The sequence below is a fragment of the Drosophila innubila genome, assembly GCF_004354385.1.
Source record: "Drosophila innubila isolate TH190305 chromosome 3R unlocalized genomic scaffold, UK_Dinn_1.0 2_E_3R, whole genome shotgun sequence".
In the NCBI taxonomy this organism is placed as follows: Eukaryota; Metazoa; Arthropoda; class Insecta; order Diptera; family Drosophilidae; genus Drosophila; species Drosophila innubila.
Window position 1 is genome coordinate 11,103,839 of NW_022995380.1, and position 19,490 is coordinate 11,123,328.

Below are 19,490 nucleotides of genomic sequence, written 5' to 3' on the forward strand. Positions count from 1 at the left end.
AATTTAATTAATTTAAATTCTTAATGCGATATCTTGCGCCTTCCACATTGCCTCTAACTATGTGGCCGCGCCCCTCTAAAATCCTCTCTGCCACAGCCAAAGCCGACTAAGTGTATATACATAAGTATGTACATGTATAAGTGTAAGCATAAGTATATATTTAAAGCGATTTTTTAGCTGACGCTGCAATTGTTTAATGTTGCGTAAGCAATTCTTAGGAGTGGAGAATTAATAGCCTCAAAGGGGCGACAGCAACTGTAGGAACTCAAGAGCCGAACTCAAGGACCCACTGCCGTCTGCCCAAGTCGTTAGAGAAATTTTCCAAGCAATTAAAGCTGGAATTTCGACTCTCTTAAAGCACAAAGGTATAAATTAGCAGTTGTAGTTTAGCAGGAATATCAATGCCAATTCACAAGCTAAACATAAGTCTCTTGATTTTAGATACAGCTGTAGACTAAACGAGCTGTTTCTGTCAATAGAAAGCAACACACATTTTTTATGTTTATCCATAACTTTGATTTACAACCATGAGCATAGAATACGGATGGGCCTCAGGGAAAGTGCTTGGCTGTGAAAAACTTAATGGCAACGTAGATACGAGCTGCTCAACTAAAAGCCCAGGCTAGAACAGGCAAATATGGTCTCCATGGTTCATTGGAACTTGTCATAATTCTTTCGAAATTTTCATAACATAAACTTAACAGGATATGGCCACAATAGAGGCCCAACGTTTGGTTTTTATTACTTTTCTGAAAGGTCCGCAGATCCCCATGTTCAATTTGCAGGAAAAAAGAAAGGAGTTTTCTAAACAGCAAGCACATCAAAAAAATAATAAATGCGAATTTCCTTATACTACATGATTTAATATGATTTTTTTTGTTTTCTGGTCATTATTTAATATTTGTTTGAATGGTCCTAAGAGCTGAAATAAATTAATTTGTAGACAAATCTACATTAGTGTTACACATTCATACTATCGTCATAACTATGGGCTGCCTACGACTTGTATGGCTACTTCAGGTAGAATACCTAGCCAAACAAAACTGTGAGAGGATAGCATTAACTCCAAGTGCAGCATTTGATTTCCATATTACGCATACGCCAATTGGCCCAATGGCATTCACACTAGAACACGTGCACACCAACAAAAACACTCATTCACTTACTCACACATGCAGAGATTGGTAAACGTAAATCAAATGTGGATCAGCTCGTGATGCAAATGAAGAAACTGTCAGAAGCAGGATCCATCTTGAGCAGAAATCAACCGCAGACCAACAGAACGTAAACGTGAGAGGCAACCGGAAGCACAGGAAGCGCTGCCAAAGTGCAGCGTAAACGAAAAAGTGCAAAATAAAAATAGAAAAATATAAAAAGAAAAAGTAAAAAAGTGAAAAAGCGGGAAAGCGTGGAAAGCATTTCACTTGCGGATTTATGCGGAATTTCAAAATTTAATGCGCTGGGCGGATGGGCAAATAATGTTATGCAAATGATATGTGCATAAAAGTCAAACAGATTCCACGTCCCGCCCACTAACAACGCTGGCATTGACGTTGGCATTGGATTTAGAGCACAAAAAGCAACCCAAAATGACTGACAGCTTTCACATGTGAAACCAGTTAGAAAGATGAATAGATTGACTATCGACAAGCGAAAACGCTTGACAGGTTCACGCCCAGAGTGCGAGGATGCGAGGATGCGAGGATGCACCAGGAGAACGCGGACAAAGAGAAGGAGGAGAAGGAGGCGTTGTTGGAGTTGTAGGAGCATCCGAAAAAGCAGGAGCAGCAATCCTAGCTAGCACTCTATTTGCATATGTTGGGTGTCAAATGGCTGTCGTCAGTGTGCATGTGTGCGTATGTATGTGATAGGTACTGCTCTGGAATTGCAGCGAAATTCAGTTCCACACTGAACTCAACAGTGTCGGAAAATAGCTTTTTCTCATTCCCCAGCTGCAGTAACTCAGAAGGGCGCATCCGGAAGCGGATTTTGATAAATGCTCTGAAGCCGAAGTCCATTGAGTCAAGCTGAGAGCATCATTTTCTGGCAACTGACAGCAGCAGACCCTCTCTGCCAGCTACTCCACTAAATTACTCAATAAAATCAACAGAAACAAACAAACAGCGAATACTCTTTCTGACGATTCTGATAGATGAGCTGCCCAATTGACTAAGTCAATTATACAAGTCATACTAGGAAACAACAGACTATAACAGTTTTTACTGATCTCTGTCTGTGAATTCTTGACGAATCTTCAGTATTTTGTTTACAATTTTTAAATAAATTTGACAGTTAGTATTTAGAAGTAGTAAAAAGTAGTAGAAGTAAAAAAGTCTAAGAAGCCTCAAATAATAGATCTTCCAAAAAAAAAAATAATTCAGAATATCGAAAAGAAAGAAAGTTCAGGATTATCGTACTGCTGACACCGCATTGGGTTGGTTTATCCCGGATTTTTTTCAGTGTGGACAGTGATTACTTCTCCTTCTGACGATCCTGATAGATGCATAGTTCAAGTTGTTCAGTTAGTCAGTCAGGGGAATTTTTTTAACTAATTAAAACTTACTTTAATAAATAAAGATATGTCCAAGATCTATCGTATTGTTCAGAACTAGATTCCCTTACGGAATAAAAGCTTGTTTTCCTTAAATTATAATCGATAAGCATTCCAAAATCCATTAAATAAATGATTAAATTGATAGACATTTGTTAAACTTTTAACCTGAAATTTCTCCATCTTAGTATCATACCCTTTAAATCGATTTCGTGGCTGCAGGGTATAGGCAAGCGCCTGTAGCAAAATGCAGTCGAGGTGGCTGCGCGTAAATAAGTAATTTGCATACTTTAAATATGCATCCGTAAAATAACAGAAAATGCAATATGTTCCGGGGCAGAGTGCAGGTGTGTGTGTGTGTACTACACTGTGTAGGTGTTTGTTCTGATGTTGGTGTGGGTGTTTGAGGCAATTTAGCTCGCGGCTCTCGTCGCAAGGTTCCATATGCATGAAAATCTCAACTAACAAGCAAACAGTTTGCCAAGAAGGAAATGAATATTTTTGTTGTTCTTGCATTTTGCTCTCTCTTATTTTCTTTGCTTTTCTTCTTAACTTTTTCTTCATTTTGTTTTTTGTTTTTGTTTTTGTTTTGCACAATTCTTTGCATAATTTAGAATGCAGCGAAATGCAGATAGAGAATTGCTGAAAGGCAGAAACGAAGCGAAAGAAAGGCAAAAACTAAGCAAATAGAAAACATGCAAAGATGCTGATCACAAACATGCCAATATACAAACCAGACACAACCACATGTGGGCAAAGTTTTAATGAAACAAACTGTGACTCCGTAGCAGAGTATTACAGGTGTGTTCACTGTACAGTTGGGCAGGTGTGTTGTATTGCCCTGGGCATCGCCAAAGCTCAGATGGAATGGTGTTCTGCCGTGTAAAATCAACCACAAAGCCATTGCAAAGTTTCGCCGTCGTTTCCAAACTGTAAGCCACCCAGCGGAAATGAGAAAAGCTACCAATACAACAGGACATACGAGTACACGTATGTTACGAGTATGTGTGGCACACACATTCTTCTACGTATGTGTTGCGTGCGTCGAAAATGACGAAGCAAATTCAGTGGTCTCTCTGTTTTGTTTTGTTTTGTTTGTTGTTGTTTCGTGAAATGCGAAATATATATAGTATGTAACATATATAAAATTGATCTGGCGTCATGACAGTCAAATCTCGACATTGTCTGCGAAACGGAAAAGCGTCGGCAAAATAATTGCAAATCGAATTTCAGTGAGAAAGAGAGTGAATTTCGATTCGAACATCAATACGGCCGCAGAAAGCGAATGTGAACGCGAGTGTGTCAGATGTTGCATGCAACAGAATCATGCTTACCACATTTGCTTAACAATTTTAAAAAGCTTCAAATCTCATACGCAGCAAAGACCGCTGTTGCAGCCGTGGCAGCAACTCGAATACTCATTGCCAAATAGAAAAAAAAATACGAAATGCATCCCAAAATGCGATGCAGTTGGCATTTCTCCTGGCAGTTTCGGATTCGGATGTGGATGCGGATGCGGATGCGAATAGATGCGTTTTGTTGACCACGCCCACGTAACAAAGGCCCTTAGCAAAGTACACCAATGCGTTTTATTTACAAGAGCAAAGCGCACATGCTACACACCTCACACACACACCTCACACACACACACACACACACACACACACACACACACACACATACACACCTCACACACCGCAGTTGCAGCCGTAGCTTGTCAGGAGTAAGAAGAGAGCTCTCAATGTGAGTGGTGGCAGTATTTATGCAACCATGTTGCCTACTGCCTGATGATACTTTACTGCAGTCCTCGTATGCGTGTGTATGTGTGTATGCTTATGTATCTATGTGTGCGTGCTCGTGTGTGTGTTTGAGATAAATTATTCAAGCAACAACTGCGCTTTTTAAAATCGACTTTATTGTGTGGTTGCGCTGGCGACAGCATTTGTGGTAAGCAGACGAGTGCAAAACTCACATAGACCATAGTGTGAGTGTGTGTGTGTGTGTGTGTGTGTGCGCGCGCTTGTGTGTGACACACTTTCCAGACATACAAAAACATTGCAGCTCATTTTTCAACACAATTTACGCGAACAGTAAAAACGGTGGAAATGATGAACGGTGGGGAGAAGGAAGGTGGAGAAGGAAAGTGAAGTGTGTGCGGAAACGGTGAAAGTTTTAAGAGAATAAGTAAGAATGCTACACACGAGTGATATGCTCGACTAAGAGATACGCTGTGCACAGTAACAAATTGAAGAAAAGAATTCAGTAGATATTAATAAAAGAATCAATTAATATAATAATAAATACTTCTGATTAATGGGCTAGTGGGTGACCTGTTTTCATACTTGTAATTATAGCAACCCTACGCACTGTTTGCTACGATTACAGGGTATACGAAGCACACGCGACTATCGTCTTAGTTGGTCTGTAGTATTAATTTAAGTGCATTTCAAGTTTTGCGTACTTTTAAAGTATGCAGCATTATCTTCAAGCATGAGTGCATAAAATAACCGAGGGAAAGAGGTTCAAATTTGTTGTCGAATTTGTTGTCCGCACGAGGATAACTTTAAGCTGCCAGCGTTGTTCCTTATGCATTTCATGAATGCAATTTAAGACCGACTGCATATTTCACCATTAAAAACTATGGCCAAGGCCCGGAGCCTCGACGTATGCCGTTTTGAGTCGCTCGACTCCAGTGTCCATTTTGGGGGGACGGATTGCAGAAAGGAGAATTTTGCATAAAATGCATATGCAAAATTTTACGGCCCAGACCAAAGGAATGGACAGAGAAATGACGTGCACATTGCGACGGCTGCAAACAAGGAAATATTTATATGGAAGTGAGAGATATTAGGGTTGTGGACAGTTTGTATTTGGTGTAGATAGAAGAGGGGAGGTGTTGGCAGTGGGGAGGGGGGATGCAAAGATTTAAGGCCACCTGCTGTGACTTTTTGCACAGCATGGCACTTATTACATTCTCAGGCTCTGGTTAGATATAAACCTCAGGAAAGCACCGAGAAAATAGACCACATTTTCACTTTGACTGCACAAATTTCTTAAATTTTCCACAAGCAAGCACTTTTCTCTTACATCCCTCCCTCTCTCTCTCTCTCTCTCTCTCTCTTTGTGTCTTTCTCTCGCTCTTTCCTTCTTTTGCAATGTACTGGTTGGCGGAAGCAGAGACGGGACTTAAGATTGTCGACAAATTTAATGTGTAGGTGACAAAAGCCAACCTGGGGCCAAGATTGCACCGTGTTGGCCGGGCCAAGAGCATCAAAAACTGACCAAGTGCTTGTCGTTTGCCTTTGTGTCTTGGCCATAAAACGATGACCCGTAAGTGTCTCTTAAGAATGCAACCACAGCTTGCCACAGCTGCTTTGGCGTTTAAAGTCTGAATCCACCGCCAACCACCTGACAGCATTCTAAAACGATGGGCGTCATCTTAGCTGGGGGCGTGGCTGGAGATGTGTGACGCCCAAAAGTTGCTGCCAAATGTTCAGGCCGTGCGTCTGTGCAACATGAAACTAAAAAAGTGCAGTCGAAGCGTCTGCAAACTGTGACATGGGGCAAGATTGCTGACGTTGCAACGCCAGCAACATTGCCTGCTGCTTGGGGCAAGACTCAACTGTTGTTGTTGCTGGCATTGTAATCATATTTGTTAAGCAGCGTTTGCGATCCACAGCTAAAGACATAAGTCTTCTGTCTCTGAAAATGTCATAGAAATTGGCTTTAAGATGTTTCCTAAAGTAAGTTGAGCATTTACAAACTCAACGATGCCCCAGGGAGGCAAAGTCCTTCCACATGTTGCCACTGAGTTGACGTCTCGTCGCGATGGTATCGATAACCGATACTACAAACATTTATGGTCGTCCTGGGAGTCATGTGCAGGGAGCATAAAAGTGAAGAACACCGTGCTATATTTTTATGCTAATTGAAAGCCATTCGAATGGAAACAAATTTCAGCTTGAAGTAACAGTTGATGAGCCGTCTGATAAGCATCCTTTAAACTTGGCCAAGTCAAGTCACCATACATACCGTGTACTCATATTTTCTGCCTTTCTCTTTTTATTTTCAGGTAGCAACACTCGGTCGCTGAGCAATGGTCAACAGTCTGTGGCAGCCTCGTCGTCCTCGCTGACTGCGCCGCAGCCTCGCTTCCTTTCACGTGGCAACACCTATCGCTCAGTGGTTGGCGACACACTTGTGTTGCCCTGCCAGGTGGAGCATCTCGGTGAGTATCCGATTTTCCCAAATATGCCACATGCATATTAATTATACTTTTAAATAACGCTTTAGTTCTCGGTGTGGTTAACAGCCGCATAATTAATAGCCGTAATATTAATATTTGCATACGCAAATTCGATCAAAAATTATAACCAAATCCACATTTATTGATTAGACGAGAGCCCAGTCAGGCAAGAACGACATCAACAACAGCAAAAATTATGCAAAAATGAAATGCAAATATGCTTAGGCAAAATGTCTATTCAAATAAATTTTGTAAACAGTGTGAAGAGTACAACAATACCCCAACAACAGCAACAGCATCAGCATCAGCTTCAGTTTCCACATTGCCAATGCAAAACCAACAGCTGTCAGCAGCTTGACGTTCGATTTTGCCACGTGCCAGCTAACCAGAATATTTATCAAATGACATTTATAAATTTCTGGCAAAATGTACATTTGTATGAACACACACACACGGACATTCACATACACATACACACTCACAGTAGCTGTAAATCAAATTCAATGATTAACGCCATTTTAAGGCGCTCTGGGTCGGGGCAAAACAAACTGAACTGGCACTCCATCTGGTTGTTGAATTTAAAATTTATTCAAATTCCGAATTTAAGCATATTTATTTCCTATGCGAGTATACAATTTATTGCAATTTTTGATTTTCATGCATTAATGCTGTCGTGGCTCAAAATTAGAAATAAACTTGTCATAAGCTGAATAAATGTTTGAGCAATTTTAATTATTGCTGAGCTAAGAAATAAAAGTGGAAAAATAACAGTAATCTTTGTTGATTGGTTCATAAGCCAACTGCTGACAGGACATTGCGTATACGTCATGTTGGATTAGCAGCGTGACATTTGCTGCCCAGTCTATTAATACTCAAGAAATAGTATAGAGAACTTAAGTAATTAATTTTAATAAATATGCACTACATTTAGGTATAAAGTACTTATATTATTCAAGCCATTGCTCAACAAACTTTAAGGTGACCCAGTTTATAGGATGAGCGGGACGAATTTGGAAGTGGTTTTAATTGCAACTGCTGTTGACATGCCAATAAATAAAATGCAATTAACAGTTCACAGCTAAATGAAAATAAATTGAACATTGACGACAATAGCGAAAATGCGTTTAAACGACTATCGAATCTGGACTGTTGGCTGTCGACAGTTGACTGTTTGCATTGGCTTAAAGTATATATAAACAAGGGCAGTATAGACAGTAACAGAACCTGTAATCATCATTAAATTGTACATGGCGAAACATATATTAAATGATTTGTTTCAACTTGCAGGTTTATTCATTTAATTTAATCGGGTGATTAACTGAATTGGCACTGAGCTTATAAATATATTTCAAAATATTCAGTTTGTTTGTAAGAACACAACTTGTTAAAACCTATGGTTTATCTAAAATTCAAGTATTATATCTAACCACTCTTTGTTTTATGCAAAGCTACTTAAATAAAATTTAAATATTATATAATTTCTGAACTTTTTTATAAAACAATAATATGCATATATTTCGCTCTTGTTTTTGAGTTTTATGGTTCTGGGCTTAATCGGTATTACGGTACAAGCGGGAGTTTGATTACGGCTTAAAACATTTGAAATAAATGAAAAGTAAGAAAAACGTATGAGGAAAACACAATGCATGGAACACAATGACAGCAATGAGAATTAAATACAAAGAGCAGGCCGATAAACTACAATTTAATCCAATAAAGAGAAAATTGGGTATCAAATGGTCTATGAAGCCATGCAAAATGCAACACAATTGATCCAAGAAAAACAAGTAATTACCTTTACCTAGTGGCAGGTGCAACGAATAAGCACTTTAATAAGAGCTACAATATATGGCAGTTATAATAAAATAATACGTAAAATTCAATGATACAATTTGCAAACTGAGGTCAATCAACCATTAAATTGTGGGCTGTAAATATGCCATAAAGTAAATGGGATGTTTCAACCCTCTCGCAACTCAAGTAATTCTTTCAAGTGATTCACAGTTTATCCATTTAACGAGCTTAAACTGCCTAGGTTAAGTCATAAGCAAACCAGAAAAAAGGTGTCCAATTTGCTGGCCAAGTTGGGGTCCTTTTAGGGTTCTAAATAAATTCATATGTTGAAATTGAAGAGTTATAAAATACAATTTTTATTGCTGAGAGCAAAAATGTACCTCAGGCCAAATAATATCAATAACAACATACGCAAGCCCATTAGACTCGAATAAAATTCAGGAGCAGAACATAAGGGGGACTGGAAAAACTGACAAAATGAAAGGAATATAAAATCGAGTAGAGAAGTCGGTATAAAGTTGGCCCACAAGCAAATGGCCAACACGTATGTTGCAGAGCCCAGAGAAAACTCAATCCGATTCAATAATAATCGAAGACAATAAAAAGATGATTGTGTGCGTTTAAGTTGACTTTATATCTGCCCAACGGAGAACAGTGGGGTCTAAGGGGATCGAGAGTCCAATCGAAGATTGTCGGGGTAACTTTCCCTTATGCCACAATTTTTCAGTGTGCCAACTTTTATGCTCGTAACTGTACCCAAAGTATCTAATGAATGCGAGTTACAGTACTCATGTACTCATAAATGTTTATGTCGTACTCGGTTTAATCTCCCGACATTCTAAAGATGGAATATTTATTGAATACACGACTCTAGATCCAGCTCCCCCCAATTGATAGGAGCCAGGAGTTGGGCCTCCTTTTGCACTCCTTTTGTGATTGTTGCTAATAACCGGAAGGAAACAAACACACGCTTAACTGCACACTCGTAAACGCATTAAGTATGTGTATGAGTGTGACTGTGCCTGTGAGTGTGTGTACGCATTTTTAAAAGGGCATTAATATTGAATCATTTAAAATACAGAATATTTGATGGTGTGTGCGTGTGTGTGTGTGTGTGTGTGTGTCTGCGTGTGTGTATATGTGAGTAGTGGGTCTCCTTCCGAGCAAATGACAGCATTTAATTAAAATTTCAGATTTCGAATACTGAAAATCAAAAGCCTATTAACAATTCGTCGCGAATACGGTCTGTTCGATTTCGACTGGCCCGAGGCTAATATATATAAATTTATATATAAAATAAGAATCCGCAGCCAGCCGTAATGAGTGTATACAGTTCTGATTCTGTTTTTCTGACTCATAATGCAATATTTTCAAGCTGTGCATTCATTCACGGTGATTATACCCTATAAGCAGCACACGGACTACAGGGGAGTTACAAACAAAATATAAACATATTTATTGCATAATAAATGTTAAATTAAATATTTTAAAAGATATTTTAAAAATGTATTCATTTGTTACCCGTTCTCCAGCTACTAGACACTTTTTACTTGTATATATTTTTTTTGATATACATTTATAATAAACTGTTGTTGGTTGGAAGGTCGCTGGGTTGTTCTGTCTCTTCGGATCTTTGGGACTTAAGCATATAAAATAAAATGAAAAATGTATATATATTATACGCAATGTAATCCCGCTTAACAAATTTACGTTTGTCTTTTGTGGTGACTGAGAGAAAAAACGTAAGTTATATAAAATATGCAAGGAAAAAAAGAAAGCAACAAAGAATCTGGCAGCAACATCTGCGAAATTATGTCATTTATATGAGCAAACATACTAAAAAATAGATGAAAACAGCCACACAACAACACACGCACACACACTAACACGTACAGACAGACACACACACACACATACACACACAATTGTAAGCTTGGCAGCAATTGGATGGACAAACAGAAGCGAATCTGTAGAATGTTCACAGCTCAGCAGGCAGACAAAGCGATAGCCTCTACCAGAGTCAGAGTCAGAGCCAAGGCGGATAACAGTTTAGATAGATAGCTCTATGTGTGTGTGTGTGTGTGTGTAAGTGGCAGCTATAGGACAACTAAAATTTGAAGCCCCCACCACACCCCTAGCCACAATGTCATCTATTTAGCTTCTTAAAAGTTAGTTGCAAAATGTTTTATGTTTATATTGCGGCATTTTACAATAAATTTCCCAGCAAACAACGACACAAAACACATGCACACAACACATTCATATCCTCCTCCTCTATCTTTATTTGTATGTATCTGAATCTGTATCTGTATCTGTATCTTTGTCTGACTGCCTGTTTTAATTTTTTTGCAGGCAATTTTGTCTTACTGTGGCGCCGTGGCACAAATGTGCTCACCGCCTCGAATATTATGGTAACAAGGGATGACCGCGTAAGACTGATAGATGGTTATAATTTAGAGATATCTGATTTGGAGCCACAAGATGCCGGGGATTATGTTTGTCAAATCAGTGACAAAATAAATCGTGATCAAGTGCACACTGTTGAGATTTTGGGTGAGTATTTGTTGACATATTTGCACAGCATTAAATCTACAAGTTTGTTGAGAAATTTTGACGACATCATCATAAATTCAACAGCTTAACAATTTAGCGCTATCCTTATACCTCATGCAGTCAATGAATGCTTTTTTCACGGCTTTTGAGAGAATCAACTGAGTATAGAAAATTCGCTGAAATAACTAATTCTAATTCTGTTTTTTGAATTGTTTTCCCCAATCGATCTGTTTCATCAATTATTCTCCAATTCTCTCACCTACAGTGCCTCCCAGCGTTCGTGCCATACCCACATCCGGTCAACTGCAGGCTCGCAAGGGGGGACCCATTACGCTGGAGTGCAAGGGATCTGGTAATCCGGTGCCATCAATTTACTGGACTAAAAAGGTTTGCTTTGCTATTCAGCCTAATCCTATTTACACTACACCTACTTTTAGTTGTTGCCAGCATTTAAAATATCTATGTGATTTTTGAGCGAATTTCATATAATTGAATTAATTATTTATGCTATTTTGTTTCATTATGTTAATTTCAATGGTTTTTTAGAACAGTTTGCGAAAAGTTCACTGAGAAGGGGAGAATCAAGCGGAGCGCTTGTTAAATGACTTTTTAAGCACTTTCCCCCTTGCATTTTACTTTCGAATTAAGTTTTCAGTTGACAGTAAAACTTCAGGTTCATTAACAAAAATAGCTCAACCTAATTTTTTCTTAAAAAAACTTTTGTAATTAATTAAGAAAATGAGAGGCTCAGGCAGATATCTCCAAATGTTTCCGTTACATAATTGAACTGATATTTTTTCTTCAAGTGCGATCTGTGAATAGTATTGCTATGTATAGCTATCTATAGTATTGCGATATAGCCATGTGTGTCTGTCCGTCCGTCCGTCTGTCCGTCTGTCTGTCTGTATGAACAAAAGGATCTCAGAGACTAAAGAGATAGAGTAGCCAAATTTGGTACACAGTTTTATATAGACCCCAAGCAGATTGCGAAAAACCACCACACCCACAGTTTTCAAGATATTACGTTTTTTATGGAACTTAACACTATCAATTAATACTATCTATTAGCTCAATTAACCGCAGCAAGATCGGACAAGTAGAACGGCAGTAATAGCTAACCAAAGTTATTAATAATAAATTCAATACAATCAATACACCCAAAAGCTTGCAGTAGTTTCTATTAGGTAGTAATTTCTATAAAGTACTTTAATATATTTTGAAATAAGTAACGGGTATCCTATGGTCGGGATCTCGACTATAGCCATTCCCGCTTGCTTTTTAAATCCAACCGTCTCATGGGGAAATTTATAACTAGGACTGTGGGATACATCAATCAATTTTCCCCAAATCATTATGTCGTCAACGGAAAGCTCGGGACCATAATTTTGGCTGCAATAAAATTTCTGATACATCAAAGTCACATTACCTTTCTGAATTCATTGATACGTTACCCAGCTGATTTTGAATAAATTTCAAATAGGTTTGAATTTCTTGGCATTGGACATGGGTTTGGGCCAGTTAGTTCTTTGGAGTGTCCATGCACATTAAATCTCTGTCGTCTGCATGTATTACCTATGCTAAATGCTTTGATTGCAAATAGTTAACCCAAAATCGATACACATACATTTACAAGTGATTGGGTATGTGTCATCTGAGAATTTCAGGTCGAATTGTAATTAATGCGATGCATGGATACACAAATATATTCTAGTAAAATGAACAAGCTGGCGAACGAATTGTTGAAAATGACCTCGTTCACTTTTCGACAGAAGAGAGTTTTGGCAGGATTTCAATGGAGTCAGTGCCAAAATGTCTCTTTTCGGTGCTAGAAAAATGTTTTGGAGTGTGTATGTGTGTGTCTAGGAAAATGACTACCGTTTTGGTATGCACATTTTTCGTTTTCCTTGCTGCACTTTGGCGCATTTGACATTTCCGTTCGATTTGTTTGCTTGCTTTGCACTTGACATCGGCAAATCTCAACCGTTCTGCTCTGTCTGCCAGTCCGTATGTCTAGCTGTCTGTTTGTCTGTCTATCTGTCTGTCAGTCTGTCAGTCTGTCGTGTGTTCAAGGCAGGCAAAGTCGAGGCTCCTTATGTAGGTACAACGGTTGTCGCTGCAAAGTTGTATGTCATTTCATTTCGTTTCAATCTACTCCCATTTCCGTAACCTCAACACGACCCTCACCTGAACAATGCACCTTCCACACCTTCTGCACCTGTGTAACTTCGATGTTTAGTTTGTTGTTTTTTTGGAGTACACGTCAACGCATGTCCCCGTGGAAGTCACTTGGCCCCAACTTGGGTTGTCAAAGACAGAGAAAGACGCGCTCTGCCAAAAGCCAAAAGCTGAATTGCTACAATCGAGTAGGAGACATGATTTTCTTTTCTTCCCTATTACGCTGACCCCAGTTGACTCTGCAGAATGTTCTGCTTACTTTTCAATATCGTCCTCTTCAACATGTTTGTGTTTACATTCAGTTTTGTATGTCGACCAGGTTAAGTTTTGCTCTGCGCCGTTTAACTTACAAGATCTTTGTTTTTATTTTCGTTTCTTTTCCTGCTTTCATTTTGCCAAGTGCATTTGACTGTTGACATTAACATTGACTTTACATTTATTGACTGCTGCATTGCAAATTCTCGTTTTATTGAAACATAATTTATAAAGTAATTCTGCAATTCTTCTTAAGAGCGGAACGGGCAAATCTACGGCTCGAATCGGCGATGGACCCATCTTGACCTTGGACAAACTGGAGCGACAGCAGGCAGGAGTTTATCAATGCACTGCAGATAATGGAGTTGGTGATCCAGTTACTGTTGATATGCGACTGGATGTACTATGTGAGTATCTGAATAAATACAACATCTAATTGCCGAGAAGTAAAAAAAATTCGTATACAGAACAGATATAAGTCTATAGACTTATCTTAAGTTAGTCATTGAGGTTTAATACTTTAAAGCAATGGTGTTTTTAATATGTTTCACATGTGATAGAAAATAATGTATTTAATAGTGTACTTTTGTACAACGCTGCTTTAAAGCAATAATAAAGGTTATATTTTATGAAAGAGCTTATGCAATTGTTATATTAACCATAATGGGAAAGCATAGAAGTTGAGTTTATAAACTCACAAACATCAAATTTAATTTTATTTTAAACTCTAATTCAAACTTTGTCTGTTTTCCCATCAAATCCCTCAACTTTATAATAAAACCTGCGCTCTGATGGATGCCCTATGACTGATGCTGCAACCATTTAACTTATTGTCATTGCCCCTACGACTCTGTGTGTGTGCGTCGTGTGCTGGTGTGCTGGTGTGCGTGACACGCACAGATCCGCCGGATATTCAAGTGGAAAAATCATGGATACACTCTGGCGAAGGATTTGAGGCAAAACTCGTTTGCATTGTTTACGCTGATCCAGTCGCAACGGTTTGTTTCTCTTTCGTTTCGTTTCGTTTTGTTTTTCGTTTGTTTGAATGTTTTAAATGCTTCGTTATTGTTGCATTGTATACAAGCAGTCTTTTATATCGTGTTTGTTGCATTTGTTGTTGTTGCTTTTTAGATTATTATTATGAAATCGCAGTGTGGTTTATGCAACGAGCTGCTTTTCAGGTCACTTCATCCTTGTTTTCAAAGTGCTTTTATTCCATTTCTGTATCTGCTTTTGCATCTGTAGCTTTTGCTGTCTCCGTATTTGTTTCTTCTACTATTTCTATTTCTATTTTTTTCTTGCTTTTCAATTGCTTTCCTTTGGCTTTTTAGTTGGTAATTTAATGCATCGTTTTTTTTTATTTGCCCCAGTTTATTTTAAAGACCTCGAATTGCTAGCATGTAGTTCGAATCAGAGTTTAGAATGTTTTTAGTATCAGTCAATTGAGAATAACCAATTGCCCCACTTGTTGGCATTTTAAACCTTGACAGGTGTCCTGGTACCAGAACTCGTTCCCGATACAGACAACCGATAGACGAATTATGAACACCAGGGCCAATCGACACACTCTCACCATACGACACATCCAGCAGGAGGACTTTGGCAACTACAGGTGAGCTCAGTTAAATCGATGGCCACAAACAGACAAGAGGCAACAACTTGTAGGACACAACAATAAACCTTTGCAACTTTCCAGTGCAGCGTTGATTTAGACAATTTGCCAACTTTTGCTACAACTTATTTCACTTTTAGCCAGTTACCAGATACCAGTTACCAGTTACCAGTAAGCAGTTACCAGTTGGAAAACTGGCTGGCGATGGACCAGCTAACCTGGCCAACTACAAAAGTTAGAAGCTGCATTGTTTGTATATATATATATATATGTGTACATTTATATATATAACATACATACCTATATATTGGGTGTGGCCTGAACCATGTTCTGACCATTATGTCGGCAAACAAGTTTTCCACATCAATGTCAATCTGTCTGCAACATATTAAAGGAGCGGAAGTTTCGCCATGTTGACACAACATTTCAGGCACAAAGTTTTTGTTTTAGCCAAGCCACCGACCATGTAGGACAAGCACGAGCCATCCATCGCCACCTGCCACATACCACATGCCGCATGCCGCATGCCACCATTGCGAATGGCGAGTGGCTTTTGGACGGTACGTGCTTGGATTAGCTTAACTCAAAGCTGCCTCCTTTGCCATAAGAATGTTGAGGATGCCTTCATGCCTCAACTCCCCAGGGAGTTGTCTGTCAATGCCACAACTTGCCACCGTGGGTGGCATCCCACTCAGTTGCCAAGAACAGCCTTCAAAAAAGCACTGCAGGCGCCATTTTCTGCATTGTATAATTAAAAGAAAATTCAATTGCTGTCAAAAAATTAATTATAAATATTAAATTAATTAAATTAATAAATCTACGTTTGCATACAGCTGCGTGGCCGACAATTCTTTGGGACGCTCCCGCAAGTATATGGAGCTGTCTGGTCGACCAGGACCTGCTGAGTTCTACTCACCCAAATGGGGTCGTTCCTCGGATAGTTACAATCTGACATGGAAAATTGATAGTTACCCGCCGCTGGAGGAAGTGCGTCTGCTTTACCGCCGAGTGCTGGTAAGTAATCGATCCCAAAACTGCAGCTACATGCACAAGACCTATATTAAAATAACAATGTAAACAAAGAAAGCCTTGATAAACTGACGTCTAGACATCACAATAGCAACATTTCTCCATTCCTAACCACTTCTTCATTGTTATCGGTTAATCCGTTGCGAACGTAACTCAATATGTTTGCGAGGGCGTTGCCACATCAGAGGAATTGAAATGTGGAGACTAATGAAGCACGTTAATCTCATTAAATTAAAAAATCAGGCGCTTTGAGTTTACAAAAAACGTATAAGAATAAAAAAAGAAACTATTAACATCTGCTAAGGCCTATTTCCTTGACTTGTGAATGGAAAATGAGTACATATTCCTAGTCTGAGCTGAGAGCTTGTCGAATTACAAGCAATGTGCAATTAATGCCAGCCAAGGTTCGGCTCAACCTCATAATGAGCATTAAATCAGAATATAATTAATTTAATGAGTTATCACTGACTGTGGCGCCTTGAACTTTATCGAAAAGTCACTAATTTGTTTTGGTTTCTTGGGGCAACGAGTCTTAAGTCTTAAGCTTGAGTAAAGACAAGCTATCAGGCATAGGAAAAAATAATTGCCAGACATAAGCGCTCACATTTCATTTTGTTTTTCTTCTCTTCTCTCCATTTTTCACCCGGCTGCCTAGATGAATGACACATTCCAGCAACCGGGAAGATGGCACGACTTTATACTCACGCCGGAACATCGTCCAGCCACGGAGCCTCTAACACATATCATGTCCTACACCATTAAACATCTGCATCCAGGTGCTTACTACGAGGCGATTGTTCAGGCCAAGAATCGTTATGGCTGGAATGAGGTGAGTAAAACAAGGGAAGGAGAAAGGGCATGCTTTTCCAATTCATAGATAAATCAACGCATGTTGACTGAGTTCGACACTTTGTCTAAATGCCAACCTGTCACACAGTGACTGTGGCATGGGGCGGCTACTTAATCTTTATTTTGTGCGATTCTACTAAAAATTTACCCGTGTTACCCGTGTTTTTCGCTTCATTCTCGCCCCCCTGCAGGTCAGCGATATATTTCAATTTATTGTCGCCAGCAACAGCATGGACATTGCCCCCGAGGACGCCGAAGTGGTAGCCAGCTCCAAGTCTCGCAGCAATAGTGGAGCCCTTAGCAGCCTACAGAGTGTCTTGCCCCACTGCCTGCTGCTCCATGGAGCTCTGTTGTTGGCCTTCGCATTGCGTAATAGCCAATTCGACAGACTGCGACTCGGCTTGGGGTAAGCAATCACATACGCACACACACACACACCCAAAGAAGGCAAGAGAATCTTTTATAAAGTCACATGTGAATTTGAAAGTTGGTTTAAAGTCCTGGCGAAGGCCAAGAGACAACGTCTTGTAAACTATCAATACAACTAAGAGAGATCTCCTTCAATGAACTTGGAGTCAGTCTGACTTTGATTTTTCTTTCTCAACTGCAACTGATGTTATTTTAGTTTATAACCAATGTTGCAGTGTCCCAAAGTCCTGCAGCAAACTAACCAAAGATAACCTAACATAGTTTTTAAAATAATAAATGTAAAAATTATGCAAAAATGTAATAACCAGCAATGTAAATAATTTTTCAAGCATTTTGTCAGCGATTTAATTAGCATGTGAATCGACAGAAAAAACGGAAATAAAATGAATACGACTAATGGAAAATAGAAAATCTGAAAAATATAAAATGCAATAACCAAATGGAAAATTTCATATACAAATATGAAACAGAGGATTCATGGGTATCCATGGATAATCCAGTCAAAGTAGGTCGTGTAAATATGCATTAGATATTTGAATGTGAATTACATTTACTCGTACTTTATAAAAATAAAATCTACAGCGCGTAAATAATAAATGTATGTAAATTAAGCAAACATTCTATAGTGATATTATTTAGTTTAAAATTAAATCAAATCATAAAAACTACTAAAAAAAAATAAATCCATTATGAATAGCGAACGAAACACCACTGTAAAATGTTAGTTGTAAGTTGTAATTTTCATAATTCCCTTTATATGTGTTTTTTTTTACCTATTTCTATTTTTATTTTGTTTAATTTCGTATGTTGTGTTTATGTGTATTTTTTTTTTTTTGCTCAGCTTAGTTATAAGTGCACCGAGAACATCAATTTAGCATAAAGTTTTCAATGTAAATTAGAATTTAAGCAAACATGTTGTACCACCAATAGCAAGAACTCTACCATAAAGTAAACCTTAAAGCATATTATCGAATCGAATACCAAATAAATACCAAAAATAAGTGTGCATTTTTTGCAAATTGCAATTACAGTCAGTAAATATATTAACTAACCATAAGTCGATGTACTTGCCACAAGATATTTGTACTCGGGCATCGACCTGTCTGTCTATCTGCAGTCGAGCATAGTTTTATCAGCTTTTGCACCCAAAACAGATCGTGTATATTATTCAGTTTCATGGTGTTATATATACATATAGGTATATAAACATATATAACAAAGGCCAAGATAGAGTACGTGGCAGAGGGTCATGCAACAAATACAATTGCATTCTGCATGTTGCATACTCTGTGTACTCGTCTGTGTAGTTGTACTTTGATTAAATAGTCGCGAATGAAATGATATTAATTAAATATGTGTGTACGTGTGTGTATAATTCGTAGCCACTTGAGAGCATTACTACAGATACAGATACATCAACTTCAGATGCAAAATACAAATACAGATACAGATCTAGATATATGCAGCTGAAATGGTTTAATAAAGGAATCTAAACAATTTTAACAGCATTAGCATTAACATAAGCATAACACACATTCATCGATTTATCGAACAACAAAGAAAAGTTGATATGAAAACATTACACGGTCGGTTATGCCATTTCTAATCGTAATGTATTTACCAAAAATCAACTAATTACCAACTAGTTCTATGCTAATTATGGTGGTTATTGCACTATATAAGAAACATTAACGATAATGAAACAAAATCTCTAAATTATTCGAATACAAAATAAAGCATTAGATGTAAAATAAAACCAAATTTGTTTTTCTCTCTGTTGCTCTAATAAAATATTTATGATAATTAAATATTTGGGATATTTAACTGCTTGGAATTGGAAAGTTAATTTTTTTACAACTTTATATAGATAAAAAATTGTGCCTTTAATTTGTTTTTTTTTATTTTATATTTAAATAAATAAATATTTTTCCTGTCTCGTTATCTTTCAAAAGGAAAGATTTATCGTTACACAAGTATCTACTGAGTTAACATGAAGT

At 38.2% G+C, this 19,490-nt stretch overlaps 1 protein-coding gene across 1 annotated transcript; it reads left to right on the forward strand.

Moving 5' to 3' along the window:
- The first annotated feature begins 5,874 nt into the window (after window positions 1-5,874).
- Window positions 5,875-17,866, forward strand: LOC117792601 (limbic system-associated membrane protein). The gene is made up of 10 exons (XM_034632800.1): window positions 5,875-5,881; window positions 6,624-6,779; window positions 10,944-11,144; window positions 11,410-11,531; window positions 13,831-13,981; window positions 14,475-14,572; window positions 15,065-15,186; window positions 16,020-16,200; window positions 16,871-17,044; window positions 17,256-17,866. Exons 1-10 carry the CDS (start codon window positions 5,875-5,877, stop codon window positions 17,472-17,474), a joined length of 1,431 nt encoding a protein of 476 aa, XP_034488691.1. The 3' UTR covers window positions 17,475-17,866.
- The last annotated feature ends 1,624 nt before the right edge of the window (window positions 17,867-19,490 follow it).

Bases quoted from the DNA above. Each gene is read 5' to 3' on its own strand.
- LOC117792601 (XM_034632800.1), top strand. The intron at 15,187-16,019 runs GTGAGCTCAGTT...GTTTGCATACAG, and splicing joins GAGGACTTTGGCAACTACAG to CTGCGTGGCCGACAATTCTT. The intron at 17,045-17,255 runs GTGAGTAAAACA...GCCCCCCTGCAG, and splicing joins ATCGTTATGGCTGGAATGAG to GTCAGCGATATATTTCAATT.